The sequence below is a fragment of the Portunus trituberculatus genome, chromosome 44, assembly GCF_017591435.1.
Source record: "Portunus trituberculatus isolate SZX2019 chromosome 44, ASM1759143v1, whole genome shotgun sequence".
Classification (NCBI taxonomy): Eukaryota; Metazoa; Arthropoda; class Malacostraca; order Decapoda; family Portunidae; genus Portunus; species Portunus trituberculatus.
The window spans coordinates 5,230,291-5,245,816 of NC_059298.1; the positions used below are offsets into that span (position 1 = coordinate 5,230,291).

The window sequence follows — 15,526 nt, forward strand, 5'->3', positions numbered from 1 at the left end:
ATACCCCCTGTCATTCACCCTACCTCGTGCAACGGTCCCTCATTACCCTACTCACTCACTCCGCCATATCCGCCAGGGATTTTCTCTCTCTCTCTCTCTCTCTCTCTGTTACACACACACACACACATCAGTCCTCTCCCTCCCTATCCCCTTATCCACCTACATACCCCTTCCCCCACCACCACCACCACCAACACCCCCTCCTCCTCCTCCTCCTCCTCCTCCTCCTCCTCCTCCTCCTCCTCCTCCTCCTCCCTCAGTCAGTGTCATCCCGGAGTCGGTCTGAAGAAGGGTCTCAGTGTCCCCTTCTCTGCTGCCCTCAAGACCACACCCGCCGCACATCCATCCTCGCAGCGGGCCATCTGTGACCTTGACATCTAACCACCACCCCTCTTGACCCAGCGTTCCCCCACCACCCCCTCACCCCTCACATAACACCATGGTGAGTTCTGAACTTGTACTTCATTTTCTTTTCTTAATTCGTGGTGATTTGCGGTGTACTGGAAAACAGGAATTGAATGGTAAAAGTGAAAAGAACTTGAAGATGTGCTTTTTTTTTTTTATTTGGTGGTGTTCCTCTGACCGAGAATAAGAGTATGGCGTCTGTAGTTTAAATAATGTAATTCTATCGTAGGGGTTAACAACCTGGTGTTCGCGAATTCCCATGGGTTCACAAGATTTCCAGTTCTTAGATGGCTGATCTAATAATATCCTTTGCAGTATCATTGCATATTGAGTTGGTGTCAGTCACTAAATTAGAATTCTGTTCGATATCAGATCACTGGGGGTTCGGGTAGATGACCTTAAAGCTCTGGGGGTTTTAACAAGAAAAAGGTTGAGAACTCTTGCTCTAGAGTATACTAGGCAACAATCAAACTACATACACTGCGAAGTTTGCACTGTTAGATCATCTGTTATCTTAAAACTATCTTATGAAGATACTCACAGCAGGTGAATAAATAATAGCATTATGCATAATAGCATATAATAAGTTTTCGATAGATTCTCTTCAATCAATCAACGACTTGTTCTTCATAAACAATTCGCCTTTAATCTCAACTACTTTGAACAGCTTGTGACGGATGCTATTGGACTTTTCAAGGGTTTTTCTGATTTGAGTAATAGTTCAACAAGAAGCAAGGAACATCGAAAGGGAAAACTATCCATAACAGCTTAGTCAGTCATACGACTTTTAAATTTGTCCTAATGCGAGACCACTATTATATCATGGTACTTTCTTATTATTTTATGTTATTATCTGTTGCTTTCCCAATACGCTTAGGCTCGTGGCAGACTGTATCAAGTTAACTACATGGTGTTGTGTGTGGAACGGATCACCAGGAAAAGAAACCTCATAAAAACTTGAATTTCTACCACTCTTATGATGCGATGCTGTGATGCGAAAAGTAGGGCATGCGATAAAAAAAGAAAGGGGATATACGAGTCTACTCATATATATGTAAAGCAAACATATCAATCATCATGGAAACTTATTATACTAAAAAAAGATTCCCAAAAGTACAATATCTTGAGAAAGGTGACACGAGAGAGAGAGAGAGAGAGAGAGAGAGAGAGAGAGAGAGAGAGAGAGAGAGAGAGAGAGAGAGAGAGAGAGAGAGAGAGAGAGAGAGAGAGAGAGAGAGAGAGAGAGAGAGAGAGAGAGAGAGAGAGAGAGAGAGAGAGAGAGAGAGAGAGAGAGAGAGAGAGAGAGAGAGAGAGAGAGAGAGAGAGAGAGAGAGAGAGAGAGAGAGAGAGAGAGAGAGAGAGAGAGAGAGAGAGAGAGAGAGAGAGAGAGAGAGAGATATCCAAGCACTTTTTTCACTTTTAAGTAGAGCAAATTCCCACAAGCTACTATGAAGGCGGAAATTCACTTATACACACACAAAAAGAAATCTAATACGAAGATATGAAAGCTGCAAAAGTGATGAAAGGTTAAAAAGTAGCCATGCACATTCCTCCTTTTCTGAATTTAGGCCAACTATCGATACGTCTTAACTTTGAATGTAGGAGACTGCAATAACCCAAACATCTCGCTCTCTTCATAAAGATTGAGACCAACGCTGGGATAGAAAAAAAAAAGTATTCAAAATTTGACATCTGAAACTATATAAGTAGTAGCAACTTAATGCAAGAAAAGCTGAAAAATAAGTGATAGAGTAATAGAAGAGGTGAGGATGTAGGCAGGGAAAGGATGAGAGGCAGTGAGGAATGGCAGGAATGTATGTTGTGATTAAGGAGGAGGAGGAGGAGGAGGAGGAGAAGGAGTGGCATCAAGTGACCTAGATTGAAGACATTTTTATTTTCGCCTCATTGACCGCTGATGATTGGATGATTTCCGTTGTGTGTGTGTGTGTGTGTGTGTGTGTGTGTGTGTGTGTGTGTGTGTGTGTGTGTGTGTGTGTGTGTGTGTGTGTGTGTGTGTGTGTGTGCATGAAGCCATCACGTATCATAACACCGAGACGTGACGCAAGTGCCTTCTTGTGACGTTATGTCAAGGGTTACATGAGACGGGGGAGGAGGAGGAGGAGGAGGAGGAGGAGGAGGAGAAGAAGAAGAAGAAGAAGAAGAAGAAGAAGAAGAAGAAGAAGAAGAAGAAGAAGAAGAAGAAGAAGAAGAAGAAGAAGAAGAAGAAGAAGAAGAAGAAAAGATGATGATGATGATGATGATGATGATGATAATGATAATGATGAAGACAACGACGGCGACGGTAGTGTTGATGCTGCTGCTGCTGATGATGAAAATACAGAGTGATAAGAAAAAATATATCAGTTTATAATGAAAATAAGACAAGATAAAGAGGAAATAAGAAAACTAGATAAAAAATTGATCAATATGCAAAATATTAATAAAAGAATAAAAATGTCAACAAAAGAAATTAAATTATACAAAAGAACCAGAAGAAAGAGACAGAACGGAAGACAAGAGTGAAAGGAATAGAAGGAAAGTGAAGGAAGAAAAGACACATAAGAAAGAGAGAGGAATAAAAAGGACGACGAAGAGACGAATGTTAGAAGAAATAAATAATAATAATGATAATAATAATAGTAATAATGATAATAATAATAATAATAATAATAATAATAATAATAATAATAATAATAATAATAATAATAATAATAATAATAATAATAATAATAATAATAAGAAGAAGAAGAAGAAGAAGAAGAGAGAGAAGAGAGAGAGAGAGAGAGAGAGAGAGAGAGAGAGAGAGAGAGAGAGAGAGAGAGAGAGAGAGAGAGAGAGAGAGAGAAGGACAATAATACACTAGAGGACAAGAAGAAAGGGGAGGGGGAGGGCAAATGAAAGAGAGAAAGAGAGAGTAGGAGGGAAGGAAGAGTAAGACAAGTAGAGGTTGGGGTGGGGGGAAGAGGGCGTGATGGCACCTGTATTGAAGACAAGACACTGGCCTGAGTGCCACGTGCCAGCTGGCCACTCAAACTGACCAGTGGCGCCAGATGATACAAAAAAAGAGGTTGACAAGACAGCCACGATTTATCCTCTGAGTTCTGACCGTAACGCAACACTGATGGGGGAGGAGGGGCTTGTGTAAGGCATCTATGACATCATCTTATGCTAACTCTCCTCTTCTACCTACTTCTCCTTCTCCTTCTCTCTTTTCTTCCTCTTTTCTTTCCGTATGTGTGGTGTTATCTCCTCTGAGAGTTTTCGTTTTCATTACCTTCTTTCTTCTTTCTTTTTTTGCCTTTTTGTTGTAGTTTATTGTGTAATGAATTTGTAGTCATGTCCTTCTCCTCCGCCATCATTTCATTTTTCCCTCAGTCTTTTCTCTGGCGTATTGCTCTTCTCCTAGCTGTATCTGTTCTTCTGTAACCCTTTCACTGAAACTTGGTACACCTTTCCAAAACTTTCAGTCATTTTAAGACATCTTTATTTGTTCTACAGCCACATCCAGTCTCTGAACTGAGAAGATATTACAAAATGCAGTCTTTTACATAGATAATTTTCTTGTAGATGTTTATAAAGACTTAACGCATTGCTTCTGGTATTACTAATTGTTTCGTGCCGCAATGAAACGGTTATTTTTTGCTTCGCTTTTACTGCTGTTGGACTCGTCTTTCCTCCTCTATGTAATTTTTCTCTCCTCCGTTCCCTTCATCTCGTTCTTTCTTCATTTCCTGCTTCATTTCCCCTTGTCTTATACCTCAAAACAATATTATGGAGAAATAAATCTTTTTAACTTTCCAAGAAGTTTCCTTTCGCTATGATTACTTTACGCTAGAGAGAAAGAGAAAAAATGGAGGAATTACAACAATTAATTCCCTTGATTTTGATTACTACTCGGAAAACCCAACAGTATGATGCGGCAATCTCAAAGCTGAGCTGATTATGATATTCTGTGTACTTTATTTTTTTTCTGTTCTCTGTGTGTTTTTTTTTTTACTTTAAATAATGCAGCAGTCGATTTATGATCTTTTCGTTTCTGTTATATGAGTTCAGTGTAATTTCATGAAGGTTGATAATTATTTTCAATACTAAATGAGTTACTGCACTGGAGTTATACATCTATTCTCTAAATAGAAATTAGAAGGTTTGATAAAAATCTTCATATATCTTTTCTTTTAATGAGAATGGAATAACATTGTCTTTGATTATGTAATATAAAGAAATCTTGTTCGGTATTATATAAACACTTTCAGTTCACCGGCATCAATTCTCTTATATTCCAGATAAGAAGGCTTCATATCATCTTAGTTAATCGTACAATAAAACGTCTCAATGTCACATGTTTAGTTTGATAAAATTCTAGACACAATGATAAACAAAACGATTGAGAATGCGAGATGATAAACAATACCAATAGTGGAAACATGGGAGGATAAGATGATAACACAAGGGAAGCTGTAAGAATCCGTCAGGTCTACACGTGGCACTTCATGCATAAAACATCGCTATCTATTTTCACTGATCATCTTCATTCATAAATTTATCTAGACATCTTTTAAAGCTGGCCAATAACTTAGAACTAGCAATCTATTCCATTAATTTGTCACTCAATTTGAAAACCAATTTCTTCTTCTCAATTTTAAATCCATAGTTTTCTGTCTTATCCTCTTTAGTGACAAGGCTTTTACGTCACATTTACTATATAGGTCCATTACCATTTAAAAACCCTACCACATCACCCTTTAACCCTACATCTCTCTCTATGACATGTAAGTTTGAAATCTTCAATCTCATTTCTTAAGGTGTGTAATATTTCTGGTACAGACGCAGTTCATTAAAACTCTCAGATCATATATTTTTTTCCTCTTTATGTAATTGTGTGTGTGGTTTTAGTGCCCTTTGTGACGACACCTGGTGGTAGCATTGATTCAACACCTTGACAGACACAAAGCTTTGACATTATATGTGTTTGATGACGCTTAATTCCTCGCCTGTCACTTTCATTCCTCTTTACTCCAGCTCTTTGTCTCTCTTCTAGCTTCCTACTATGTTCCTGTTACTATCTTCTAATATATCTATATATTCGTCCCTAAGATGTCCCATTAGCCTCTCTTTTCTACTTGAGTCCTTGTTCTTCGCTATTATCCCTATGTTCTCCAAGTCTTCATCACATGTTTCTCTATATTTTCGCATATTCCTTAGTCTAATCTTCCTACTTATTCTCCTCTAGCTCTTTTCGTACTCCCCACATGCTTCCATTGCCCAATACGTTTCCCCTCGTGTCTCTATTCACTCCCCTTGTTTGTCATTCCATCCCTATTATTATATTTACTCCCTCACTTGTCTTTCTTACTTTCACTGTCCCCCTCTCTTTACTTTACTTGTCTTTCACTCACTCCCTATAATTATTTTTACCCCCTCACTTGTCCTTCGCTTGCTGTCCTTGTCACCCTATTCATTCCCCTTGTCCATTTTTACTCACTCACTGACTCTCTCTCTCTCTCTCTCTCTCTCTCTCTCTCTCTCTCTCTCTCTCTCTCTCTCTCTCTTTTCCTCAGCTCACTCCCATGACATCCACTCACTCGTTTCTATCTTACTGTCTCATTCAATTATTCTCCCTCTTATGTCTCCTTACCTACTCTTTATTTCCGAACTACTCTCCTACGTTTTCTTTTTCTTATCTCATTTCCTAACTGACCGTATACAGTCACTCATGTTCTCTTAGATCTATTATCAATGGTGTTCCTCAAGATTCTGTCCTAGTATTCATAAATGATCTAAACCAAGCTTATCATCCTATCCACTTTAACGGCGATGATACCTTCTTGCATTTTACCACATACTGTATAAGGCCTCCAACATTTCAGTAAGTAAACAGTTCTTGCAAGAAAGCCACAAAACGCCTGATTTCTTATTTCTCTAAAAACCTCCGATTGGTGAAGAGCAAACTTAGTATTATTCAGTGCTTCAAAATTTCAATTCCTTCATCCATCTATGTACTACAACTCGACACAGCCTTCCACACAACCATCTCATCTTTTTCAATGACACTCACCTGTTACCTTTTTGTACACTGAACATCCTCAGTTTCTTTCACTGATACTCGTAATCGAAACTGGAAATTTTACATTTCGTTTCAAACTACGTCAGCTTCTATGAAGATATGCTTTCTTAGCTTTCTTAGTTTCATTTATTGCATTTCTTGTTATCTTTTACTAATATTGTCATGCTTATCGCTCTTCTGATCTTGCTGACTTCATGCCTCCCTTCCTCATGCTCCCTCGCTGCACAAGACTTTACTGTTTCTCCCTACCTTAATTAGATAATCTTCAGAATGCAAAAGTTAACCATCATTTTTAGTTATTTATCCTTTTCTCTGGTAATCTCTGGAAATTCCTTTCTGCTTTTGCATTTCCACATTTCTGTGACTTAAATTATTTAAAGATGGAGATTCTTTTTTAAACGAAATTTTTTCTCTTTCTTGCTGTTAATTTCCTGTCTCCAAAGAATCATTGCAGCGTTTTAAAGCCATTTTGTTTCTTTCGTGGTCAATAATTCTATCCCTGTGGCCCCAAGTAATGAGTGATTAATATTCAGAGAAATTTCCTCTCACACAAAAATCTAAAAAGTATTCTGTAATTAGTAACTTTAGTGCTTTGCTTGTGTACTGTTTGATTTTTGTTGATCTTTTTTAAAGTAATAAGCAAGTACAAATAATGAAAATTCATATATTTCTATACAACCACTGTACTGTTTTTCTTTTTCTTTTTTTTTCTTTTCGCTTTTTGTGTGACAAAGAAATGGATATAATCTTCCTATTTTTGGTAGCTTATTATTTTTCGTTTCCATCTTAAATTACTTTTAAGTTCGTGTAACAAGGAACAAAAATTTCATTACCATATTATGCGTACACTTATCTTTTCCTTGTTATGTTCTCTCTCATTTCGGATGACTAAAAAAGAGGAAGCAATTAAAAGTCACATTATTTGTATACCATTTTACCTCTTATTTTGTGTAACAGAAAATAAAAACATAATTACAACTTGTACGTACGTGTATAATTTCTATTTGTTCTACTTCTCTCTCTCTCTCTCTCTCTCTCTCTCTCTCTCTCTCTTTATATATATATATATATATATATATATATATATATATATATATATATATATATATATATATATATATATATATATATATATATATATATATATATATATATATATATATATATATCCGTTTCGTGTGGTAAAGGAGTTAACGGAAGGCAACATATTAGTTTGACATATATGCAATTCAATTCCTGGTTCGTGATCTCTTTAGTACGTTCAATTAGCTGAATGCCTTACAAGCGCAATTAAAGACAAATAAATGTCTCCATTTGAGTCCAACATTCATCAGTGCTTTGCGTGTGTGTGTGTGTGTGTGTGTGTGTGTGTGTGTGTGTGTGTGTGTGTGTGTGTGTGTGTGTGTGTGTGTGTGTGTGTGTGTGTGTGTGAGTGTCTAAATTTCTAACACTTCTAAACAGAGAATAAGGCAATTATGTATGTCTTTATCTGTTTGTCTATCTGTCTGTCTGTCTATCTGTGTGTCTGTGAGTCTGTGTGTCTGTCTGTCTGTCTGTCTGTCTGTCTGTCTGTCTGTCTGTCTGTCTCTCTCTCTCTCTCTCTCTCTCTCTCTCTCTCTCTCTCTCTCTCTCTCTCTCTCTCTCTCTCTCTCTCTCTCTCTCTCTCTCTCTCTCTCTCTCTCTGGTTACGCTTTCAATTATGAATCAGCAAGGTAATGGAAGATGGGCGGGGCAAAGAGACAAGGAATGAGACCCTTGCAAGTGAACATTCTGTCTTCCGCTCACAGCAAGCGAAGAACAATCTACACTAGGAGTTTCCGAATAAATGCGATGACTTTCTACATGACGAAGCTCATCTGGCATTGTTTGAGAGGTGCTGGAAGTTTTACACGTGACTGTAAATAAATGTCATCTTATCCAAACGAATGACTTGATCTCTACATAAAAATGATATATGAGTTATGAAAATGAACAACAGAAAACAATAGTGATGATTTACGAGACTAATGAACACTAAATCAACATTTTAGTGCATAGAACATTCATATATATATATATATATATATATATATATATATATATATATATATATATATATATATATATATATATATATATATATGAATGTTCTATGCACTAAAATGTAGCCGCCAGTGTGTCCATCGGGGAATTTGCTACTTACATTTTCACATTTCCGCTTTGATTAAACCAGAGGTTCTCATACATTTTAACTTGTCGACCCCCCTCAAAGTTTCAAAATTTACATCCACCCCCTATCTCTTAATTCGAGAAAAGTAGTAGTAGTAGTAGTAGTAGTAGTAGTAGTAGTAGTAGTAGTAGTAGAAGTAGTAGCAGCAGCAGCAGCAGCAGCAGCAGCAGCAGCAGCAGCAGCAGCAGCAGTAGTAGTAGTAGTAGTAGTAGTAGTAGTAGTAGTAGTAGTAGTTTTTTACATCAATGATGGCGGCCAATGAAAAAATAACATACAAAATAAAACCACTATTTGCCGTTCCGAAAGAAAAGAACATGGTGTATCCAAAACAATGGGCGGTTTATTTAGCAAGGTTTCTTGATACTTCCCTCTGAAAGATAATGATGGTTGGTTGAAGGTAGTGTTGACAGCGCTGCTTAAATTTTTCAAGATTAATTACTGAGAAATAAATACTTATGGTTTGAATTCAAGAACTTGTTTGTTATCTAATCTAATGGTACCTGATTTTCTTCAGATTTTTACAATTTATAGTCTAGATTATAGAATTTCCACCCCAGCAGAAACATTTACTGTCCCCGTGTTATTCATGGAACCCCTGGATATTCATCGTCCTTTGGATGGTCTCATCGACCCCTGGGGATCGATATTGACAACTTTGAAAACCCGTGGACTAAACAATATTTTTTTGTTTAATTATTTATCTTCCAACCAGATATCAATAAGCTTAATCTCTCTCTCTCTCTCTCTCTCTCTCTCTCTCTCTCTCTCTCTCTCTCTCTCTCTCTCTCATTACAATAAATGATGCAAACTGAAAAGAAAAAGTTCATGAGTCAGTCAGTCAGCTAGGAAGTCATATAAGCAGGCAGACAAATACAGACAGACAGACAGACAGACAGACAGACAGACAGACAGACAGACAGACAGACACACACACACACACACACACACACACACACACACACACACACACACACACACACGAATATCCCAGAAGCCGAAAATTATATTAGAAAGGGAAAAAAAGCTGTTTTCTGTGCTGACATACATACCGTAAATAGGTTAACAAACGAACAAAACACTTCAGACAGACACGCACAAACACACAGCAATATTCAAATCCCCCTTTTACATATTAGTATGACGCATTGAGCTAAACTCTGTGATCAGTAAGATAATAAATATTTTTGAAGCTCTTTTTATCCGTTATTTCATGCTAGTTCATAAAAAAAAAACTTATTCTCGCTTTGATGGAAACGTGTCCTAGTTTCATATATTTGTGGATTTTTTTCATTCCCTTCCGTAGCCATGATACGTTTTTTTTTTTTTTTTTTAGTACGGGAGTGACAAGTTTCAAATATTTTCTATGCATATAATTTTGTCTGTCATTACCACATATTTGTTGATAGTTTCTTATGTATTTCATTTTCTTGTTTTCCTTTCTTTTTTTCAATAGACATTTAAATTTTTTCATAGCTTTTTTCTTTATTACAGGTTCTTTCCTTTCGTGAGCGTTCTTTTTTGTCATATTTTCGTTTCTTTATCTTTTCTGTTTTTTTTTTCTTCTTTCCATGTAAATCATTTTCTTCTGTATATTCCTTCCTACCTCGCATTCAGTTTCTATTCTTTTCTTTTTTTACATTTATTTTTCCCTCTTCTTTTTTTCATTTTCCTTCTTTTCTCTTCCGTATTTTCTTCCTGATCTTATACCTGATTATTCTTTTCACAATCTTCCTTTTCCCTGTTTGTATTTCTCATCTTATACACCTACATTTTCCCTTTTCCTTGGACATTCTTTCTTCTTTGAATTCTTATTTCTATTTTTATCTTACAATATTGTCAATGCAAGTCCTTTTCCTCTGTTGTATTTTCCTTTTTTCTTCATATTCCTCGTTTCCTTTCTCCTTTGTTTCAATTTTCTTTATTCATCATTTTCTTTATTCCTTCTTTTCTCACTTTTGAATTTTGCAGTTTTCTATATTCCTCTTTTTCTTTATCTTATACTTTTTTTTTTCTATTTACTCACATTGTTGATTTTCCCTTTCCGAAGCGTTTTTTTGAGGGGTCTTCCATATTATTTTCTTCTGTTAACATTTTTCCTCACAGCTTGAGCAACTCAGTGTCACCCTATAGACCTTTCCCTTTCTCCCACCACTTAGTCTTTTCTTTTCTCCTACACACACACAAAAAGTCATTTGCAAATACGGCATAATATCTTACTATCTTGCTTATCCTTGCTTTTTGACTGGAAATTATGCGAGTGCACATCAGGGGTAAGAAATGGTACAGGATTAGAAAAAAAAAAAAAATGAAAATGTGCACGAGAGGAGACAAATGAAATCTTAAATAACAGTTTTTGGAAATGGGACGGAAATTAGAGAAAAGGACTGAAAGGGAAGAGAATACAATAGGAAAAATGAAAGATAAGGACGCACAACAAAAAAGAAAGGGAGGAGGTGGGAAAACATAAAGAGGCGATGGAAAATGAATTTGTGATACAGTAGAACAAGGGGGACAAATTGGAAGAGAGAGAGAGAGAGAGAGAGAGAGAGAGAGAGAGAGAGAGAGAGAGAGTGTGTATATGTGTGTGTATGTGTGATGTGTGTGGGTGTGTGTGTCAGACAGTCGGACAGAGATGAAACAGGAAATTACAGTAATGCCAGCAAAACCTCACTTCCAATATCCGTGTAATGTGATACGTGTTCGGGGAAGACATCACGGCATTCCTTGATATCATAATGTGCATCCCTAATAACGTAAAAGCCTCTCTCTCTCTCTCTCTCTCTCTCTCTCTCTCTCTCTCTCTCTCTCTCTCTCTCTCTCTCTCTCTCTCTTCAACCTCTGATCAACTGCTGTTTCTACGTTACTACTTATTTTCTCTCCTCCTCCTCCTCCTCCTCCTCCTCCTCCTCCTCCTCCTCCTCTTCCTCCTTCGTCATGTTTTTATTGTTTCATTACCTCACTGTTCCTCGTTCATATCCTCCATTTCTTGTTTCTTCTATAACTCCCTCTCTCTCTCTCTCTCTCTCTCTCTCTCTCTCTCTCTCTCTCTCTCTCTCTCGTGTTGAGGTGATATTAATGAATTCAATGTAGTTTAGTGAAAGATTATTCATGTTTCAGATTCTTCTTTCCTTTTTGTTTTTTTATGCTTTTCCGTCTTTTCATTGTTGTTTTGGGTACCTTTCATCTTATATTTCCTCTTCTTTTTGTGTGTTTTGTTCTTCATCTCTTCAATCTTTTCTTTCTCCTCCTCCTCCTCCTTCTTATTCTTCCAAATCAACTCAGCAGTCACTAGTTACAAGATTGTTGGGAGGAAATAAATTTTCTCTCTCTCTCTCTCTCTCTCTCTCTCTCTCTCTCTCTCTCTCTCTCTCTCTCTCTCGGCTTCATTTGGAGATATTCACGCTCACAGTTTGCTCGGTATTTGAGTGTCATGTGACAGAGAGGTGATTCGAACTCAAACACACAGGAGAAGGAGGAGGAGGAGGAGGAGGAGGAGGGGAAAGAAAGAAGAAGAAGAAGAAGAACAACAACAACAACAACAACAACAACAACAACAACAACAAAAGATGATGATGATGTTGATGATGATGATAATAATGATGATGACGATAATGACGAAGAAACTAGAAAAGAAAGAAAATTAAAACAATAAATTGAAGAAAAACATCGACAAAGATATGGGGAGATGAAAATCACAAAAGAGAAGGAGAGCAGCAATAAGAAAACAAGATGAAAATGTCTATAAACAACGCAGTGGGATAAAAACAAAAGGGAATGGATATACTGAACAATGAAACAATGGATACGAGGCGCCTATTAATAAGTACAGCGCATGCATTTAACACTTTCAGTACCATGGCGCGTTTCCATATTCATTCAGCTTACCATCTGGTGATTTTGTACAGCTTCAGAAATTTATATGGGGGTGAGTGATTAAAATAGTGAAAACTTCTGGCCTCCATAGACCCTTCCTAATGTAAAAAAAAAAAAAAAAAAATGGCCTAATCGTACAGAAATCTCAAGGTAAAAAAAAGTGCCCCATTATTGAAGGGATTAAGGTGATGATGTAAAAAACAACAACTACAACACATATAAGCCTATAAATGAAGACAACATAAGAATAAGGAAAACTACAAGAAAATGACAGTCGTACAAGTGGAAGTTCCTGAATGAACCATATCTACCAATTTCCTCAACCATAAATCAACCTACTCTTCTTTTTTAACCCCTTCAGTAACGGGACAAATTTTTACCATGAATTTTGGGTACGATTAGACGATTTTACTGACATTGGGAAGGGTCTATGGAGGTCAGAAATTAATGACCACAGTCTTCACTATTTAACCCCGCTCTCCGACATACGCTTCTGAAGCTGTATAAAATCAAACAAACAGTAACAAGAGTAAATATAAAAAAGCATCATGGTACTGAAGAGGTTAATCTCACTATTGCTTTAGGAAGAAAGGTAGGCAATGACGGACGACAAGGGTGACGGCAAAAGCTAATACAAAAAATTGAAAATGAGAATGAGAACAAAAGAAGAGAGGAAACACAAATAGTACATTGGGTATAATAGATGATAATATAATTGGTACCCGAGAGAAGGAGAAGGAGGACGAAGAGGAGGAGGAGGATGGGGAGGAAGAGGAAGAGGAGGAGGAGGAGGAGGAGGAGGAGGAGAGGATGAAGGAGGAGGAAGAGGAGGAAGAGGAGGACGAAGAGGACGAAACTAGCCAGGTATTTGTGGCAGACACAGAACTCTATAGCTAGCACACCCCACGTGAGGTCACAACGAAGTCAACCTAGTAATTGATTCGAACTGTATCTAACACACACACACACACACACACACACACACACACACACACGAACTGACACTAAAGACGCCGGCACGAAGGGAGTCCACGGTTAGTTAATAATGTGTCAAGTTTGGGTCAGGTGTCGAGTTTCAAGGTCATATTGAGAACGGTTGGCCCACTGCCCTCGTAGAATATCCGCCCGTGGATGTGCGTCATGTATTTTTACAGACGTCAGCTACAGCTCACCCCCACTTCCCCACTGTCTTTCTCTTTCTCTCTCTCTCTCTCTCTCTCTCTCTCTCTCTCTGGAGGTAATAGTGATGGTGGTAGTAACAATATTAGTGGTTGTGGTGGTGCATTGTTTGCCTATTTATACAATTATTCTCTCTCTCTCTCTCTCTCTCTCTCTCTCTCTCTCTCTCTCTCATACTTTGTGTTTTTATATCTTTCTCCGTCACTTAAGCATCAGCCAATCTCTCGTTTTTCTTTCCATTTTTTTTTCTGAGAACGACATTTTGTGTGTGCATCACGTGTTGTTGCTGAGTGCTGTGTCCTACATAATATACTTTCCTAGGTTGGAGTGGAATAGTCAGGTAGCCAGGGTAAACAGCTGGATAAGGTTTAACTGGGTACCTTTTTTCATCTCTATTCATGATTGATGACGGTGGTGACAATTAATTTCGATGATGACGATAATGATAATGATGAAATAAACAACATTCTCCAATAAAGGTCGTCTAATTTTTAAGATATACATATATTCGTTGAGTGTATGGTTAATTGTAACTTATTTCTGTAATGTTTATTTTTTTCTTTCCTGGCAATGATGATGATGATGAAGGTGATAATGACGATGATAATGATGGCAATGATGATGATGATGACAGTGATGGTTGTAATGATAGCGATATGAGAGAGAGAGAGAGAGAGAGAGAGAGAGAGAGAGAGAGAGAGAGAGAGAGAGAGAGAGAGACGTCTACCTGAACATTATAAACACGGACAGAATCCCGGAAATCGGGGAATCATCTTGTCAGGAAGAAGAAGAAGAAGATTAAGAAGAAGAAGAAGAAGAAGAAGAAGAAGAAGAAGAAGAAGAAGAAGAAGAAGAAGAAGAAGAAGAAGAAGAAGAAGAACAAGAACAAGAACAAGAACAAGAACAAGAAGAAGTAGAAAAACCAGGTCTGTCGCTACTAGAATTTATTATTAATTTTTTTTTTCTCAATCAAAACCATGGCGTCACTTTTCCAGCCAGCCACCAAACTTTACTGCATTCCAAAACTGCCTTGGCAATAAATCCTTGGTATAAAAAAAAAGAACAGAAACACAGAAGCCAAAAATGAGAGAAAAAAAATGTATACATATATATAAATCTACAGTTCTTTTGACGTGGTAACTTAAAGGAAAGACGAAGCCACGGTCTGAGAGGGAAATACGAAGGAGTTTATAAAGGAAGAGGTGAAATTCCTTGCATTCCTCTCCCCTTAATTGAGTCACTTATTTGCCCATAAGGGAAGGGAGATTAACTGCACGGGAGGAGAAACACGAGGAGGTGGAAGTGACAGAAATGGAAAGTGATGATGCTAAGAAAGATGAGGAGTCTGTAAATAATTAAACATGAAAATTTCTCTTGTTCTCATTCCCTTTTTCCTTTTTTTTTTTTTTTTTTTTTACATGTAACCATAACAGTCTTCACTCTCCTCCTCTATCTTCTCTTTCTCTGCTATTCCTTGTCCTCCCTCGTTTTCTCTTCTTCCTTCTTCTCCTCCTGTTTTTCCTCTTCTTCTTCTTCCTCCTCCTCTTCTTCCTCCTACTCATCTTTCACTTCCTGCTGTCTCTCTACATGCCTTGCTGTATCATCTGTTGGTGACGTACGTAATTCTGTGTCAAGCCAAATGTGTGTGTGTGTGTGTGTGTGTGTGTGTGTGTGTGTGTGTGTGCCTTAGTCTTTGTTTATCTATTTGGTTGCATGTAGTCATCTGCCAATATGTCTATTTCCTAATATAGTCTCTCTCTCTCTCTCTCTCTCTCTCTCTCTCTCTCTCTCTCTCT

General features: G+C 37.5%; 1 protein-coding gene across 1 annotated transcript in view; it reads left to right on the forward strand.

The window, feature by feature from the left end:
* The first annotated feature begins 217 nt into the window (after window positions 1–217).
* Window positions 218–15,526, forward strand: part of LOC123518606 (troponin C-like) — a 48,061-nt gene continuing 32,752 nt past the window's right edge. The window contains exon 1 of the mRNA XM_045279503.1: window positions 218–442. Within this exon, the coding sequence (XP_045135438.1) occupies window positions 440–442 (3 nt within the window). The 5' untranslated portion in view covers window positions 218–439. The remainder of the gene's footprint in view (window positions 443–15,526) is intronic.